The 17472-nt window shown below is 37.4% G+C and overlaps 3 protein-coding genes across 6 annotated transcripts in view; 2 read left to right on the top strand and 1 right to left on the bottom strand.

The window, feature by feature from the left end:
* The window catches only part of usp16 (ubiquitin specific peptidase 16), a 6045-nt gene extending 2875 nt beyond the window's left edge, over nucleotides 1-3170 (top strand). For all 3 annotated transcript variants that reach the window (XM_008426343.2, XM_008426342.2, XM_008426341.1), the window contains exons 11-18: nucleotides 191-282; nucleotides 736-789; nucleotides 885-1052; nucleotides 1159-1807; nucleotides 1916-2010; nucleotides 2082-2168; nucleotides 2247-2388; nucleotides 2766-3170. In XM_008426343.2, the coding sequence (XP_008424565.1) occupies nucleotides 191-282; nucleotides 736-789; nucleotides 885-1052; nucleotides 1159-1807; nucleotides 1916-2010; nucleotides 2082-2168; nucleotides 2247-2388; nucleotides 2766-2887 (1409 nt within the window). In that variant the 3' untranslated portion in view covers nucleotides 2888-3170. The remainder of the gene's footprint in view (nucleotides 1-190; nucleotides 283-735; nucleotides 790-884; nucleotides 1053-1158; nucleotides 1808-1915; nucleotides 2011-2081; nucleotides 2169-2246; nucleotides 2389-2765) is intronic.
* Nucleotides 3171-3235: 65 nt separating this feature from the next.
* On the top strand, nucleotides 3236-9912 carry LOC103474996 (transcription regulator protein BACH1-like). Its single transcript, XM_008426344.1, has 5 exons — nucleotides 3236-3337; nucleotides 5163-5420; nucleotides 6578-7729; nucleotides 7814-8020; nucleotides 8808-9912. Exons 2-5 carry the CDS (start codon nucleotides 5181-5183, stop codon nucleotides 9129-9131), a joined length of 1923 nt encoding a protein of 640 aa, XP_008424566.1. The 5' UTR covers nucleotides 3236-3337; nucleotides 5163-5180; the 3' UTR covers nucleotides 9132-9912.
* A 4769-nt stretch (nucleotides 9913-14681) lies between these two features.
* Nucleotides 14682-17472, bottom strand: part of LOC103474988 (glutamate receptor ionotropic, kainate 1) — a 20735-nt gene continuing 17944 nt past the window's right edge. For both annotated transcript variants that reach the window (XM_008426332.2, XM_008426333.2), the window contains 3 exons: nucleotides 16722-16939; nucleotides 16352-16577; nucleotides 14682-15622 (listed from right to left, as the gene is read on the bottom strand). In XM_008426332.2, the coding sequence (XP_008424554.1) occupies nucleotides 15333-15622; nucleotides 16352-16577; nucleotides 16722-16939 (734 nt within the window). In that variant the 3' untranslated portion in view covers nucleotides 14682-15332. The remainder of the gene's footprint in view (nucleotides 15623-16351; nucleotides 16578-16721; nucleotides 16940-17472) is intronic.

Raw genomic sequence — 17472 nt, 5'->3', positions numbered from 1 at the left:
TGTATGGGAGAACATCGGCGTGCCGCCCCCTCCAGACGGGGTTTTGGCGCCCCCTCTGGTGCTGCGCCCCTATGCGTTGCATACCCTGCATACCCACTTTTTGCGCCACTGCTTGCATGCATCAAAATCAGTGTTTTGATTTTGGTTTAGTAGTCTTAACTGTGTTTCCTTACGTTTTATTTTTTTAAAGAGTATGAGAAAAATGGAGTTCCTAAAAACTTTGTGGATCAGGTTTTTGGCGGTGAAATGACCAGCACGATAATGTGCCAGGAGTGCAAAACGGTGTGTACTTGTAGCACAGAACTCATTCACATTTCTTCCATAGTTTGTCACAAACTTGCATGTGTTTTATTTGGATTTTAACTGCTATGCTAGCTAACAAAGCTAGCAATGACGGTGGGAATTCCCAATTCCTACTGTCATTGGGAATTTGCAGGGAAATTGTACATGGTATTTGAAAGTTTTCAAAAATATAAAAAATAAACCAAACTCAGCCATATCTGAATACTTTTCAAGTCTGGCCTGTTTGTAATTTCTTCTATCATCTCAAAAACTCTGACCAGCAGGAAAGCCCTGCCACGTTGTCCACTTCAAAATTACATAATGTAATGTAATTATGATTACATAAAATCCAAATGAAATATATTGGAAGTTTTTGATTGTAAAATGACAAAATGTAATATTCCATATCACTGTACACAATAATAGTCTTTACTCTATCTTTTTTTTTTTCAGGTGTCTGTTGTCACAGAGATGTTTTTGGATCTTTCCCTTCCTGTTTCCGATGAGGTGAATCAAATGTTTTCCTTTGACCATGTGTTGATATTTGTCCTAGAGATGTTTCCATTAACATGCTTGTGTGTCTTTTTGACAACCTCTTGCAGGCGTACAAAAAGAAAAACCCCAAGAAAGTGTTGCCTAGGACCAGTGAATCAAGCCAAGATGAGAGAAACGGCTCTGATTTGATCAGCGGGAATGACAATTCTATAACTGGGGGCAGCAGCAAGTACCAGCAGAAAAAGGCTAAAAAGCAGGCAAAGAAGCAAGCAAAGGTATTTCATTAATTGCAAATGTGTCTTTTGTTTGGAGCTTTTGTATAAATTAATCTTTCCGGTGTGTAAAAATAAATTTAAATATGCATTGTGTTCTTTTTTTTAGCATCAGAAACGTCAGCACAAGCTTGAAACCAGAATAACTTTAGGAAATCTGACATCTCCAAGCAGCGCAGACGGTGACCAAATTGATGTTACAGAAGATGCAAAGGACACAGAGAACGCTGACCAAATGCCACATGAGGAAGTCTCACTGAACGAACAAGATCCTAAACCTGTCTGTGAATTTGAACAGGATCAGAATCAGGAGAACGAGGAAGACAAGGATTCACCGAGTGACGATGTCTCATTAGCTGACTCGTCAGTCAGCAACCGTTTTACGGTCTTGTCAGAGGAGCAGCAGTCGCACGACAGCACTTCATGTAACGAAACGTCCAACACGGATCTGGAAGGAGAACTGGACACACAGTTGGCAGATCAACTGGAACAAGTGACTCTGAATGATGCATTCATAGAGGATCTCGATTCCATGGATCCAGCCGTAGAGAGTGAAGACGAAGTGGAGTACACCATAATAAACCAAGACCCAGAGCTGGCCTTCAACACCCTGTCCACCAGGACAAGCCCAGAGAAACAAGAGTGTTCAGTGCAGTCGTGTCTTTTTCAGTTCACCGAAGTGGAAACGCTCACACAGAACAATAGCCTGCTGTGTGTCACTTGCACTAAGCGACATAAGAAGGGCGAAAAAACTGGAGGTATAAAGGTTTATGCGTCGTACTAACATGACCCACAAATATTTAGTATTTTTGAAAGTGACCGAATATAATATATCCCAAAATGTTTTTTTTTAAAAATGGATTTAGGATCTAAAAAGAACATCTACACTGATGCCTTGAAGCAAATGTTGATCTCCTCCCCACCGTCTGTACTTACCCTTCATATGAAAAGATTTCAGCAGGTACGACAGCTTGATAAAGTGTATTTAAGGCTTTTCTTTTTTAAATAATAACTTTTGTCTTTTTCCTGTAGAATGGTTACAGCATTTGTAAAGTGAACAGACACGTTCAGTTTCCTCTGATTCTGGATCTTGCTCCCTATTGTGCAGCCAAATGCAAGGTTAGTGCTGGAAATATTTCTTTATGTTTTGAAAACAAGCAGTTTTGCAATTACTGACAAACATTTTGTTCCACACAGAATATTTCTGAAGGAGACACTCGGATTTTGTACAACCTGTATGGCGTCGTAGAGCACAGTGGAACTATGAGGTCAGGTCATTACACAGCCTATGTAAAAGCTCGACCCGACTCTCTAAAATCCTCATCAAATGGTAAACAAGGTGGGTACAGTTGAGTATGTCAGTCGGTAGAACAGATAGTTTCTGAAAATAGTATTAGTGCCCTTGAAGTTCTCCCGCATTTGAATCAGAGTCTTTCATGAAATCTTAAAATAGAAAGCTAATGAAAAGCATACTCAAAGACTTGGAGCAAAATATGATTCTACAAAGCAATAACTCCCAGGGTGTGAATACAAATATATGCCACATTTTGTAAAACATTTTTTTCATAGATTTTTATTTCCACAGTAATTTAAGAACCACATATCACTTTCCTACAGTAAAACACTACTTTTGTGTTTGTTTTCACATAAAGTTCCTCTTTAATATCTACTTTTGCAAGGTATATTACATTCAGTAATAAACAATTTCCCTTTCAGGAGAGACGGACCTTCCCAGAGGATCCTGGTTCCATATCAGTGATACTAGTGTTCAACCTGTCAGTGAAAGTAAAGTCCAGAGCTGCCAAGCCTACCTCCTGTTCTACGAAAGAATCCTCTAATTTAACTGTGCATATACACTCAGGAAAGACCAACCGACTTGCTGCTTCAACTCCATGCACAAGAAATCCTATCTAGGACTTGTATAAGTTTTGCATAAAGAATATTTGACAAAAAAAATATTTGAGTTACTTGTTGTTCTGCTAAATATAAGTCATTATATTCAGCATAATAAACATTAAGCCAACTGGGAAATGAGGGACGAATGATAATCTACGAAATCTATAAAGGCCTGCGTTTATTTTTATGATAATTTCTCATGTAATTAAAAGCTTTAAAACCGGAGTGTTTTTGTGTGGAGTCGTTCTTTGACGTTCACTGAGCATGCGCAGTAAGCGCTGTTTGGTTTTCCTGTTTCTAATGTCACATGATAAGAGGAAAGTCCAGCTTCGGTCGACCACAATCTCTTTCCCAAATCTACTTATGTCAGTGTCAGTCATCTAATATGGCAGGTCAGTGAATGTTTACCTCTTTTCTAATAAACATCGTTTGTTTAAAGTTATTAACGGATGCTCCTTTTTTAAGTCGACAACAGAAAGGAAGATGTAGTTGCAGCTAACGGTGTGGCCCGCCTGTCGCAAAAAAAACTACGTTTTGTAAACATTTATGACTATAAATGTCAAAGATTTTGGTGTTGATAGGAAATACGTAGAAGTATGAAGAATTTGCAGATATTCGGCTCTTTCCGCTGCTACTCTTGCTTCCTAACTTAGCTAAACATGAGTCAGCATTTTTCGCTGTTGAACTTATTTAAAGCTGAAGTGTTAAACTAATCCATTTTGTGGGCAGGCAAGTACACATTGATAACCCTGCAGCTAATTTCAAATGGGTATGTTCACCATAGTATTAACAATAGCAGATTTCTTGTATAAAACATTAACTTTTTTTCTTTTGTATTTTTATTCTGATCTAAACATATCAGCTGTTTGTTCTCTTTGTATCTATACAGGTACCAGTAGTAGCAGTAGAACATAAATGTGTTGTATTTTGTTATACTCTTAATGTATTGCCATAAGTTTATTTTGATTATGACTTTGAAACCGAAAGCTGTCGATTATCTTGATTATGACGTAATATAGTATGTCGCAATACACGATTGAAATGGAAAAATGAATAAATATCAAAATGTTTAAAATATTAACAAACGTTTGAAGCATATTGATGAAACATATTTTGTGAATAAAACAATGTCATATCCACCCGTTTATACTTGGAGGCGAGGGACTAAAAAAATGCTGGTTGTAATTATGCAATCGAGCTCAGGTAGGAGATTTATAATACCTCTTAGCCAATAGCATTTATTGTTTAAAACCTCTTGCCATTATCAGACTGCAATATTTGCAGGTCATTAAAGGTTACTGACTTTTAGCATTGCTTTCTTACATACACAAAAACATTTCCCTGACTGACTAGGCAATGATAAAAAAAGCACTATTACATTATAATATACAGTGCATGACCAAAGAAAAGTCACCAAATAGTGCCTAAGCAAATAGGCACTCTTTAGCAGCTACTGCAACATTATAAGCCCAAAGAATTGGACCCGGTGAATACTTGAACATGCTGAATGATCAGGTTATTCCATCAGTGGATTTGTTTTCTTCTCTGATGGCAGTAATTCCCAGATGACAATGCCAGCATTTATGAGGCTCGAATTGTGAAACAGAAGTTCAGGAAGCATTAGCGATCATTTTTACACATGGATCGGTTCCCACAGAGTCATGATGACTTTGTTCCAGTAGGAGGAAATAGAGGGAAGCTTGCCAAATTTATAAAACCATTCTGGGTCACAAATAGGTCTTCTAAATAGACAGAATTAAGTTAAAAAGTGGCTTACAGACAACAAACTAAATGTTTTGAAGTTATCTTGACCTAAGTCAACTAATTTAGTGATGAAGTCATCATAAAGTTCTGATTTCAGTCTCCATAGGAAGTGTTTACTCAAGTTGAAAAGGTGTAAAAGATTGAAGCAGCTGACAGTTAAAGACGTTACATGAAATGAAGAAGAAAGTTATATAAAAACAAGATCCTGTAGTTATTCTGGAATTTACCTTAAAAAGATCATTTTCAAACTGAACTAAAACAACAGAGCATTCCGACTGATTTGATAATCACATTTTACACACATCGCTTGTTGTCGACTTGTAATATTACTTTATTCTCGACTAATAGAATTTTGGCTCCGCTTCATTGTGTGTGAAAAATTAGTTAAAACATTATGCATGTTTTTTGTCTTGTTTTTAAAAACTATTACAACAAGCTATTTTTGCCTCCTAGGCTGAGCCTCTGAGAACCATGACTCTGCAAACTCCTCACACATCAGCATTCACCTTTCAGTCTGCGTTGCACAGTGCCCACATTCTCCAGTGTCTGAATGAGCAGAGACAGCAGGACATCTTGTGCGACGTGACGCTGTTGGTGGAGGACCAGAGTTTTCGGGCCCATTGCTCGGTCCTGGCCTCATGCAGCGAATACTTTCGCAGTATTGTTACTAGTGTCACCAGACAGAATCCCATCATCACCTTACCTGAAGAGGTTGGTGCGCCAGCATTCACCTAAATGATTTTATAAAACTGCTAGTTATGTTCTGTAGATTATGTTAAAGCATCATCTGTTTGAGGTTTTTCAGAATTTTATCATGTTGCAACCACAAACGTCCACATTTGTACTTTATGTGGTGGACCAACTCAAAGCATGGCTATTTCTTCCAAGCTTTGTGCTTCTCATGGTGGGTTACGGTATAACTACAAACTTCCAAGATATAGCTGTCCACCAACTGACTGAAAAACATTCAGTTCTGGGGAAGATCCCCATCTCCTGGAGTTTGCCTTTTCTGTAAGAGAGGGAAGAAGGAAGCTATTATGAAAACAAAGCAGAAAGAAGTCTTACTCATGTTGTAGTTTGTATGTTCCACTAGTCTGAAAACAAAACTTCCAGAAAACTGCAAAACTGCTAAAACACTCACTAAAAACTCACTGGTTTAGAGTTGCTGTTAATAACACCTGGAAACATTGATCAATATATTTGATGTATATATGTTTGATGATTTTGATGGTGGCATTTGACAAAATGTAATGTTTATTCCTTGTTTCGTATTTGGGAACTGTGTTGTGTTTTTGTGGTGTAAACTGCCTTGTTGCTGAAATGTGCAATACAAATACACTTGACTCATTTGCAGTTTGCCGCTAACCATGTAGGAGCCACAGCAAAGATACTATCAGTTTACTTCTGATCAGAGACCCAACGTGAACTTTGTGATTTTCTTGCACAATTCTATGTGTCAGGAAACCAGCACTGTGCATCACCCTAAACAAACCACCCCCACAATGAAAAATGGTGGAAGCAACATACAATGACGATTCTTTTCAGCAGAAGCATCAAAACTGGTCAGAGTAAGATGATTCAAGCTAACATATGGGAAGAAAATGGTCAGAGGTTGCAGAATTATTCACTTATGAACTACTTTGTGTTGGTGCATCACATAAAATACCAATAAAATGCATGGAAGTTTGTGGTTGTGACTTGACAGTTATGGGAATGTATTTAAGAGCATGCTATGTTTAAGTAAAAAAAAAAAAAATGCAGTTATTTTTATTGTAATAACCAGTACTTCTTTACAAGGTTAGCCAAGTTTTATTTGAGCTTTTTATGGCGGCAATACTTCTGGTTTAACAAATGTCCGTTTTCCACAGGTGACCGTGGAGGGGTTTGAACCCTTGCTTCAATTTGCCTACACGTCAAAGCTGCTTTTCACCAAAGAAAACATCCATGCCATTCATACCAGTGCTGAGATTTTAGGATTTCGCAACTTGGAGTCAGGTTGCTTTGATTTCCTCATCCCCAAGTTTTTAGAGAGTAAGAAGGTCAGGAGTAAGAGCTGCTGTCGAAGCTCGGAGCCCGGTACCAGTTCGGACTCGTGTGTAGAAGGTAGCCATGCAAAATCATTTGAGTCAAACAGCTCAGCGCCTTCAGGGGGTGATGAGCAAACTGACTTGTCATCACAGTGCCCTCAGAGCACACAGGGTCAGACAAACAGTGGGGAGGAACACTTTTGTTTTGAGAACTGTGGGCCGCAAATGACTCCCTTATCTTTAGAGTTAGCAAATGGTGTGTGCCCCCTGTTGTCTCTGCCGTGCCCAGGCCCCGACAAAGCCGATCATTCCTCTCATTTTTGCGAAAAAGACATTTTACAGTTAGGAGATGTAAGTGATAGAAGTGAGTTGAGGGTGGTAGGGTGTGACGCACAATGTGAGCTGTCAACACCAGCGGATGAGAATCCACCAGAAATCACTGAGCCGGGAAGCGCAGATAATGAACCGACTGTTGAGACGCTTGGCGCTGAAGCCAGCTGTGCCCCAGCCTCCCGTCCACTGAAGACGTCAACGGCAGAAGATTGTACTGCAGTATTACAGCAGGGTGAGGTTTGTGCCGAACAGGGAGCTGCTGGCGAGTTATCAGAACCTGCCTTAAACCCCCAAAGCTCAGAGGCAGCGAATGGAGAGCGCAGCCGCGTAGAGAGGGAAGTGGCCGAACATTTAGCTAAAGGGTTTTGGTCTGACCTGTGTCCAGGTCAGTCTCCACCGCCATCCCTTGATTCGGCAAGCCAAAACAATTTGACCAAGGCCTCAGACTTTCACTGGCTCAGACACCTGGATCTGAACTCCAGTGTAGGCGACTGTCCCTTCCTACGGGACCTCGATACGGATGACGAGCCTGGTACACATGCTGACAACTTTTCCCAAGCAGAGAAGAGTCCCTGCATGTCCTCCCCACTCAATTCTGGGGATGAAAGTGAGCTGGAAACAGACGGGGACACTGAGGCCAATCACAAAAGAGCAGCAGAGGTCATCGTCATAGACAGGCAATTTTTATTCTATAAGTTTAAATAGATAAAAGTAAATCTAACATCTCAGCCTTTCATTTTATAGATTCAGCTCCCGTTCCCGGTGGAGCAGATCTCTGAACTGAGCAGAAGTGCATTCCAACAGCTCCTTAGAGACCATCGCCTGACAAAAGAACAGCTTGAGTTTGTCCACGACGTCCGCAGGCGAAGTAAAAACCGCGTGGCAGCACAGCGCTGTCGGAAGAGGAAGCTCGACAGCATACACCAGCTGGAATGTGAAATTAAAAAATTAGTAAGTTCACTTTTATGTCTTCAGCTTTCTTATTATAAATCAAGGTTTTAGTCATAACACTTGATAGGATCATCATTCACATTAAATAAATAGTTCAGGTCTGATAAAAGGGTAAAAGCAGTTATGAATAGATAATCCATCTTCTTTTGGCATCAATCTAAGACCAAACTACACTTATAGCATCTAAACATAACTCCTAATACAAAAACATTTTTGGTTTATGCAAATGCTACATTATGAACTTTTAAACCTTTGTCACATTGCTTTGAGTAATTATTTACACAAAGCTGATCTTATAGTTAAGTAAATTGGTGGAAAGACCTAAAACTACTTCAGTTTAAGGGTACGTTACTTTACAGATTTTAACTCTGTTTTACTTTACTATTAAGTAACTAATACTTCATATTCCCCTGAATAAACCTTGATGTTGATTATTTTGCTGCTTCAGCATCTCAATGTCTGAAAATATACACCAACTGTGGACAAAAATGGTATAATTACAGCCTATCTAACTGACCTAATACATTAGTATGGTGACTGTGATATTCCTAATTATAGTATCTTACTAAATACTGAAGGAAAGCAGTCTGTTGTAATTGTGGTATCACACACACTAATATTTTAATTATGAATGCAGATTTATTTTGGCCCGGAGTTTCAAGTGTAATAAAAAATATATATATTTGTCTAACGAGAACCTTAAAAAGTAGAAATGAAAATGTACAAACTAATGAGTTACTGTGTTTAAATTCTTTTAATCTATCAGTGATTTATTTCTCTCTCACAGAAAAGTGAAAAAGTGCAGCTGATTCAGGAGCAAAAAGAGCTAAAGAAAAATCTGGCGGAGATTAAGCAGAATGTGTGTGGCCTCTGTAAGAGCGTCAACATCGAGCCCTATCAGGACCACTTGCAGCTTCTCGCTAACCTGTCTTCATCTGACTTTCCCGTCTCATTGCCCAGCCTCGTAGCAAATAACACAGAGTCACAGCTTGCCGTTGAAATGGCGAGTTCCTCTTTGGAGTGTGGACCGATTGAACCACAACCCTGCACACAGGACACAGGCTGTCCTGTCTCTGCTCCTTCGTTGTTGGACATGTCCAACAGCTTGTAATTGGGTGAGAGTCTCAGTGTTGTTCTGAAATTTACACGACCAAAAAGCAAACAGTTAACCATCGTTTTACACTGCAGTCCTCTTTTTGCGAATACTTCCTTTTTATTTCATTGACTCATGTCCTGCTTTAATGGAGGAACTGAATCCAAACACAAATATGTATCATTTCATTTTCTGTGAACCTAACGGGCATTTCTCCACAATAAACACAGAAATAAGTATTCATGATTTCAACAGTATTGCACTGTTCCCAAATGAAGTCTTCAGAATGTTTCTGAACTGAAGTTAGTTTTTCTCAGGGAAAATTACAGCCTGACTGTATTTAAATCCCACTTCATAGCTATTTTAAAGACAAAATTATTATTCATTGCGCTTTTTTAAAAATTAAACATGCACAAAAAATAAGTGTTCAGTAGATTACAAATAAATGTTAGAGCTAAACTACCTTCTCAGCAGCATTATGCAATTGCACATGCAGACTAATTTTCATCCTCTTGCATTTTGAGAAATGGTTCTTTTAAATTTGATAGTGTTTTGTGAAAACGTTAGAACTTATCTGATATGAATTAAAATGTGCCTTATGCTTCAGTATACTATCAATTCAACAAGATTATGTTGTTTAATGAAAAAATGTTTATTGTCTTAAGCACTGTTGCACATTAACCCAATACTAATGTTGGTGGCATTATCTTTAAATGTTAGTTCTTCTGCATGTTGAGCATTGTTTTTATAAAATGGTTTTATGAATTGCAAATTAAAATAAACATTTTGTTAATAATCAGTTTTCTTTAAATCATTTTAACACACCACAGTGTTTTTTCTGTTTTCTGTACATTTGCAAACTTTGGCCAGCAGATGGAAGTGTAGCTCTGCCTTAACAGCTTGACTTTATTGATTAAATATAAAAGTCTTCAAATTTTCAATTTATTTTTGGGATTCTTCATACAAATTGCCATTAGTAACCTTATTTTGCAGGCCATTATTTTTGAATAGTTGATGAAAAAACAACAACAAAGGTTTCAAACAACATATAAGTTTGATCGCATAAAGCCCAAGGTATTACAGTGTAGTCATCATATTCATATGTAACCAAATTGACCAAATGAGCATCATATGGCCTCTTGCTCCTTTTGAAACTCAAATCAGATCACTGAAATGAAACTATTTGATTTTAAATTGTGCAAACCATGAATTGATGCGCTTTTTAATCTACAAGGGTTGATATGGCTTGCAGACACTTAGAACAAGAATGTGGTGTAATTTAGAAATGCATAACCTTTAATAAAAAAATCCTGTCCTAAGATTCAGTCATCAAAACATGACGCTCACAAAGTATTGCCAAATCCTTTGTTGTGTTTATTACATCAATCTAGCTCTTCTGAAGAAGAAAAGTGTTTTTGCATTTTAGTCAATGAGAAAGGAATTTTAAATTGAGCATACAGGAATGTTTTAAATGAGATACAGATTACCACACGAGTGTTTTCTCCTCTGCTGAAGCGCCATTGTCTGGCAACTTTTGGATGCGTTCCTGCTCCACCTGAAGCAAAAGACTGAACTACCTGTTAACAGATTTATGTTTGCTGCAGCACGGATCCATCTAAAAGTTGATGACAAAAACTATCTGGCACAGAGTTGTTTCAAAGAGATGGTATTATATATTTATATGTTATAACAAAATGCTATGCATATAGAAAACATGACTCAAAAGAAATTTGACTTTGTAATTTGACGCCATGAAATTGGGCATCTATCTCTTTAAGAAGCTCCTACTCTTTCCCTCAGGAAGTCATCACACAATCCTTCTCATGTTGTTTACATCAGTTATTAGAAGCGCTGGACTCAGAAGTAGTTCCTATGATGAGCTCAGCAGACTCAACAGATGTTTGCTTACTGCTGCTGCTAGTCTGATGGAGTTGAGTGGGGAAGTTGTTAGGGAAGGGTGCTCTGTGACGCGAAAGTTTGGCTGGAGTTTGTAGCTCCGAGGAGGAGCCTTGTGGAAATAGGCGGCATTTGTGAGAGCAAGCATTTAGGTACCCGCAAATGGTTTCCGCGGAAGAGTCAAGGATTCCTAAAACATACATTAAAAAATCAAAACAACACTCCAGGTATGTTTTTGATGAGTGAATGACGTAACATGATATACTCAGCCTTTAAGGCAGCATTTCTTTTTTCAACTTTTGTAATATTATGAATTGATAGAAGATTGAATTCAAAATCGTTGCAGATTTGTCAATATGCTTTTGTCCACTGATAATTTTTTTTATATCAGTTGAAATGTAATGGCTATAACTTATGGATGTTAAAATAACTTTAAAAAACCTTTGCGTCATATATTACCAAGTTTAAGTATTACGTTTTTAGAGCAACAAAAAGAAACAATTTTCTCATTCAAAAATAGACAATAGCAACTTCCAAATCAGCATGGGATAAATTAATTTGTAAAATTTTCTTCACAGAAAGAATAGGGTTCTAATGCTCTGTGTGTGTGTGTGTGTGTGTGTGTGTGTGTGTGTGTGTGTGTGTTTTAAACACAGTTTAGATCTTGGAGCATTGTAGTGCAAAAGTAAGATTATCCTGTTTTTCAAGCTAAACGGGACGAGAGACTTGATTTGAGGCGGAAGCAGCTGTGCAGCATGGCAAGGTCAGAAGCCCATAATCCGCGGCCTCATTCATGCAAGATTAAAAACCTGCTCTGAGTTCTGATTAAGAACGCAGGGTTAGAAGATTAAAGACCAGCAAACAAAATGAAAGCAGTTAAAGCCCAATCCTGGAATTCATCAGAATACCAGAACCTTAAACAGTCATATCGTGAGATTAATGCAAAGCCTGCTGTATCTGTCTTGATGAATCTTCTGTGTCAAAGCCGAAAATTCCCCTTTTACCCTAAAATCCAAAAGATCTGTCTCTGTGTTGGAATTGTTTGTTTTGTTGTTTTTTTTATTTCGTCCTTCACACCATTTCAAGCTGCAAAATTGTAACATTATTATTATGCATGACACAAATTATTATTGGAGGATTTTTTGTGTTACATATATTTATTTTTTAAATAGATAAATCTACTTATTTCTTAGTAATTTCTGTATATCTAATCCTTAACCTCTAACAGACTTTACATGTAGCACTGGAAGAGATGGAAGTCAGAAAATAAAGCATTTCAAAGTTAGTTTGTGAAAAAACATTACAGGTTATAATAACAATAAATATATATCGTTTAATGTGACACACTGTTAAATAAGGTTTAAGCTGATTTTTTTGTCAAGATATACCAAAAATGATATTTTTTTATATATATACTTATTTTTTTTATTGCACCATTTCTACCTAGCAAAGATGCCAAAATGACCAAAATTTTGATGTAAGAATAACACCCTTACCTTTTCCTCCACCCTGGCAGTCAGCTTGTCAAGTATCACCACAACAAAGGCAAAGGAAATTGTGAAGAGGCTGATTGAAGCTGGTAAGAGTATCATTGACCACTCAATGAACAGAATCCTATACACACATTAACTGAGAAGCCATTCAGAGAGAAAGAAGCTATTCCTAAATCTTCACTTTTTCAGACTTCGCAAAAATGCATAGGAACTCTGTAATTAATGTTGACTTAAATAATAAATATTAAACAATGAGGTCTTGCTATCCCTCACAATAAAGAAACAAACAGTAAACGGTGCAAATTTATAACATGAACATTTCTCCAGGATGGGTCCTCACAGATACTACAAAATGACACAATACTTGAATCAATCCCAGTTTAAGATCCATGACCTCCTCACAAAGTCTTAAGCCGCTGAACTACTGCGTGCTCGCTGATTACATACCGAAGTGACTTTGAACTTAAGTTTGATGGTGGGGCTATGTCCTATTCACAAGGTTATATAAACGAGGTCCATAATACTGTAATCTCAAAGAGAAATGAGAGAAAGCCGTGGACATGCTGACCCTAGTTAGCTAGAAGCCTGATATGCAACAGTCAGATTAACAGCTGCTTGAAGTGTGACAAATTACACACTTGTTGGTGTTTAGACTTGACAATCATCCCGGTTACACCGCGAACACTAGAAGATGAACAAGTTTCATAGAGGTGATTGCAGGAGTTGAGATTATTTAACATGACAAAGTTTCAAAAGCTTTTGGGGAAAAGCAAAAAGACATACAGATCATGTTTTTTTTTTTTTCTTGATTCGGAAATAAGTCATTGTTGTTTTTATGTTACCACAGATGAAAATGTTGCCTTATTGTTATTTCCTTTCCGGACTTAACCAACACACATATTGTGTATTCAGCTGTAACAATTTGCCAATTTCTGATGATTAATTGCCAGTTAATGCAAACAAAAATCTTCGAAAACTGGTAGAAACAGAACAGTAGTTCTAAAACTTGTTCAGGATACTTCAGCCATTCATTTGGGGGAGTCAAGATGCCTGCTGTCAATTCTGCTTATTGAACTAAGAGCTACAGATTATATTGAATTGGATTCATCAGCAAAACTTACATCTGTCCAATGTTATGATTGCAAAGAAAAGCTTGAACACATTATTTGGTTGCCTGTAATGTTTCAGCTGTTATGAATTAATATTCTGATTGCCCGTTGGATGGAATTTGACTGCTCTTTATGCCTGATGTATCTTGATTGCCAAGATCCTGAGTCCATACTACTCTTAGAGAGAATAGTAGGGACATTGCTATGATGGAAATGAAATAGGGAAGTGAGGAAACCCTAAGTTAGTCATTGTTAGAATATTAATTTTTTTTCACATAAATGCTTGTATTTTCATGCTTTATAAACTTTTTAAGCAGAAAAAATTGTAGGTTACCTTCCTAGCACACTGACTTAACACAGGACATTTTTAGTCAGATTAAAGGTGACAGGTTGAAAATAAGGTTAAATGTCTAATGTTTTTCTAAATGGCAGCATTCTTTTAACCATAATTTTGACAATGCACCACAAAACATTTGCAAACATTTTAGATATCCCTAGCTGGAAAACTGGGTTAATTCATCTTTCTCTGACCTGCTTTAGTTCTAACCAACACCACAGAGAGTTGATTTTGCCCCTTTTCTTTTCCTTCACCAAAATCACCACCAGCTTTCAGGCAATCTGCTTATATCCTCTGTTTTTTTTTGTTTGTTTGTTTGTTTGTTTGTTTGTTTTTTGGAACTCCAGATTTCATAAAAATATACACATTACTTTCCCATTAATGTCTGGATAATGTCTGAAGTGATGTCATTTACTCTTAATTGCTCTATAATATTAAGCGTTCCTAAAACAAAATCTGTCGTAAAGCAAAGGTGGAGTATTTGAGAAATGATCTGTTAAGAGCAGTGACAGAACTGTGATGTTGTTGGCTTGTTTGTTTCTCTTCCGAAGACCCAGTGAAATACCAGGACATTGTGAATGCAAATCTGGTGTATTTTGCCAGCAATATGAAAATAGCTTGTCATTTGAGCATTCAACAAGATGAGTATCCAACACACATACGTACCTATTAGAGTTTTGTATTAATACCTCCTATCAGTAAAAAAATGAAACAAAAAAAAAGTCAAATATTAAAAGGTGCAACGTTCTCATATGACTTTAGTCACCCCAAAACAATTTCAACACAACAAATCTTGAACAAGCATGTTCATAAACTTCATATTAGACAAAAAAATGTAAACCAACTTCATGAACAAGTATTTCACTGAACAGTCATTCATAAACAGTTTGAAAACAACAGTGAGCGAATAAGTCCATTTCTGTGCAATGCTGTGCTAAGATTTAAATCCTCCCAAACACACAATTTTTGAAGCTACTATGGCAGAAATAAAATGTTCTCAAGCCTCTCCATTCAGATGAAATGTGACGGCTTAGCAATAATGCTTCTGACATGCAGAACAATGTTACACTGCATTCCAAAATATATGGCCAGCCCAGATAGTCAAGTATCACAACTCATATAATTTGTTTTTAGAGAAAGGGATTCTAATAAAAACTTTCAATCAAGACTAACATCTTTGTGTTCGCTACTTTAAAAACTACTAAAACACACAACTTTTTGTTAAAAACATATTCTTTGATTGTAGCAATGCAGTTTTTAAGTCTAGGTTTAATCGGACTTATAATTTTTTATTATTGGCTCTCTTATAACCATAGTCCTGTAAAAGAATATGATAACACAAAGTTATAGTAGGTGCATTGAAGTCTTTGAGTCCCATAATTTGTTAATATTTGTTGTGCCACTCACACTGGCCAACACTCACCTCCTCAATGTCCAGGTTTTTTCTGGATTTGTAAATAAATTCTCCAATTGCAACAAAAACTGAGAGGACTAGTCCGGCAGCCAACACTATAAAGATCCCTCCTATGTTCTCCACACCCAAAGCACTGGCCTCTTTGCTGTCCTCCTCTGGACACCCATTCCCTCTCCACCATTTCTCCTTCATCATGTGCAGCTTTCCTTCTTCCTGAAGCTGCAAGATGGCGATGGTGACCTTGTCTCTGTAAGGGGAGCCTAGAGCAGAACACAGCAGAATTATGCTGATATAATGCCTTACTTTGCATAATGCTGTTTATTGGACAAACATTCTATAGAACTTTTCATAACCTTGAAAACTTGTCACATTTTGTCCTGTTACAAACACAAAGTTCATAAACCAACACATAGCAGCACGTAACTTTGAAGTCAAAGGAATATGTGTGACGTTTTCCAAATGTATATCATCATAAAAACAGAAATACTTGATCTGCATTTACATTCAGCTCACCTAATTTAATACTTTGTAGAATCGGCCTTCTATTCAGTTAGCACCCATATCACATGATGCTGTCAATACCATGTTTCAACGTGGTGACGGTGTATTACAACATGTCTGAAAAACATCATAGAGCTTCAAATGGTATTTATACTGAGATGAAATTACATCTAGGTGGACTCCATTTTCTCATTCGGTGACTTTTGAAGGCTAACTGTAATTTATAGGGTTACTATGAGTCTAAATATAGAAGCACACCACACTTTTCAGATCTTTATTCAGAAGCAACTTTAAATATTCTTCCTTTCACAACACAACCGTGTTCTACATTGTGTTGGTCTATCACATGAATTCCTAACATAGTGCACTGAAGATTGTGGTTGTAATGTGACAAAAGGTAAAAAAGAACTAAAAGGGTATGAATCCTTTACTACAGCAATGTGTTAGTGTCCCTTTTTCTTACAGGTGTTATTGACCTGCTGTCTTACCAATTGGAGTTCCCACACCGTAGCCCTTAGAATCAATCAAGCCTCCGATCTGCGTGAGGTTGCAGTTGCGCTGGCTGATGTACTCGATGCTGGTAGACTCCATCAGAAGAGCGTAGTCTGTGGTGAGGACCCTCTGAATCCCTTCGCGGTTGTTTTTCACCAAAGCTGTGTTTTTTCGGCTGCTCATAAATGCCCACATTTTCTCATAAGTTGAGATCTTAGATTTCTGTTAAAAACAAAATTACAAATTGTGTACAAGTGAGCAAACATTTCGCATTCATTTCAGCAATAAACTACCCAGCCACTGCACTTAACCTTATGTATCTGGACACATCTGTCACAATAAGACTTAGCATAAATAAAAATGTACCTTGAAAAAGGTCATGGTGGATCCATCTCGCACTGCACCGTACTCTATCTTTGTTTGCTTGGCCAAGTCGTCTGCAGAGTCAATCGGTGAGTCCATTCTCTCCACAGTGAGGAAAGCAGCCAGATTGGCAGTGTATGAGGAGATTATGATCAGAGTGAAGAACCACCATATTCCTCCTACTATCCTTGTTGAAAGTGCCTTAGGCATCAATTCAGACCCTGGAGGGGTAGTAAGACATGTTAGATCATCCGTCCAAAATTAAAATAATGATAAAACCTGGAGTTTTAGTAGTATTATGCATGTGGTTGTGCTGTGAAAACTACATAAAAAATATCATGCAGTGCCCTCAAAACTCATCGCCACACCTACAGATGTGTAAAAAGCTTTATAAAATAATTTTTTATTGCAGAAATGCGAATCCGCAAAGAAAATGAACTATTTTACAAAAGCTTTACAAAAATATTTTTTTTTGATTTAATAAAATGATCTTTGTAATTATCTTTGTAATTTATTTGCCGGCCAATTTATTTTTACAGGAGTTATTGGAAAGCCAATACTTGCTGCACCTGCAATTTTATCAAATAAAGAAAATAAAATGTTATATTATCTACATTTTTCAGTTTGAGGTACTGCAATGTCCATCCACCTATCCAGGCAAGGGATATGCCATCAGTCCATTTTAAGGCAACAAATAAACACAGATGCATACACACACACACGCACACACACACACACACACACACACACACAC

Source organism: Poecilia reticulata, linkage group LG13 (genome assembly GCF_000633615.1).
Source record: "Poecilia reticulata strain Guanapo linkage group LG13, Guppy_female_1.0+MT, whole genome shotgun sequence".
NCBI lineage: Eukaryota > Metazoa > Chordata > Actinopteri > Cyprinodontiformes > Poeciliidae > Poecilia > Poecilia reticulata.
Note: the sequence above shows the minus strand (reverse complement) of the source record. Positions and strands in the feature narration are given on the sequence as shown.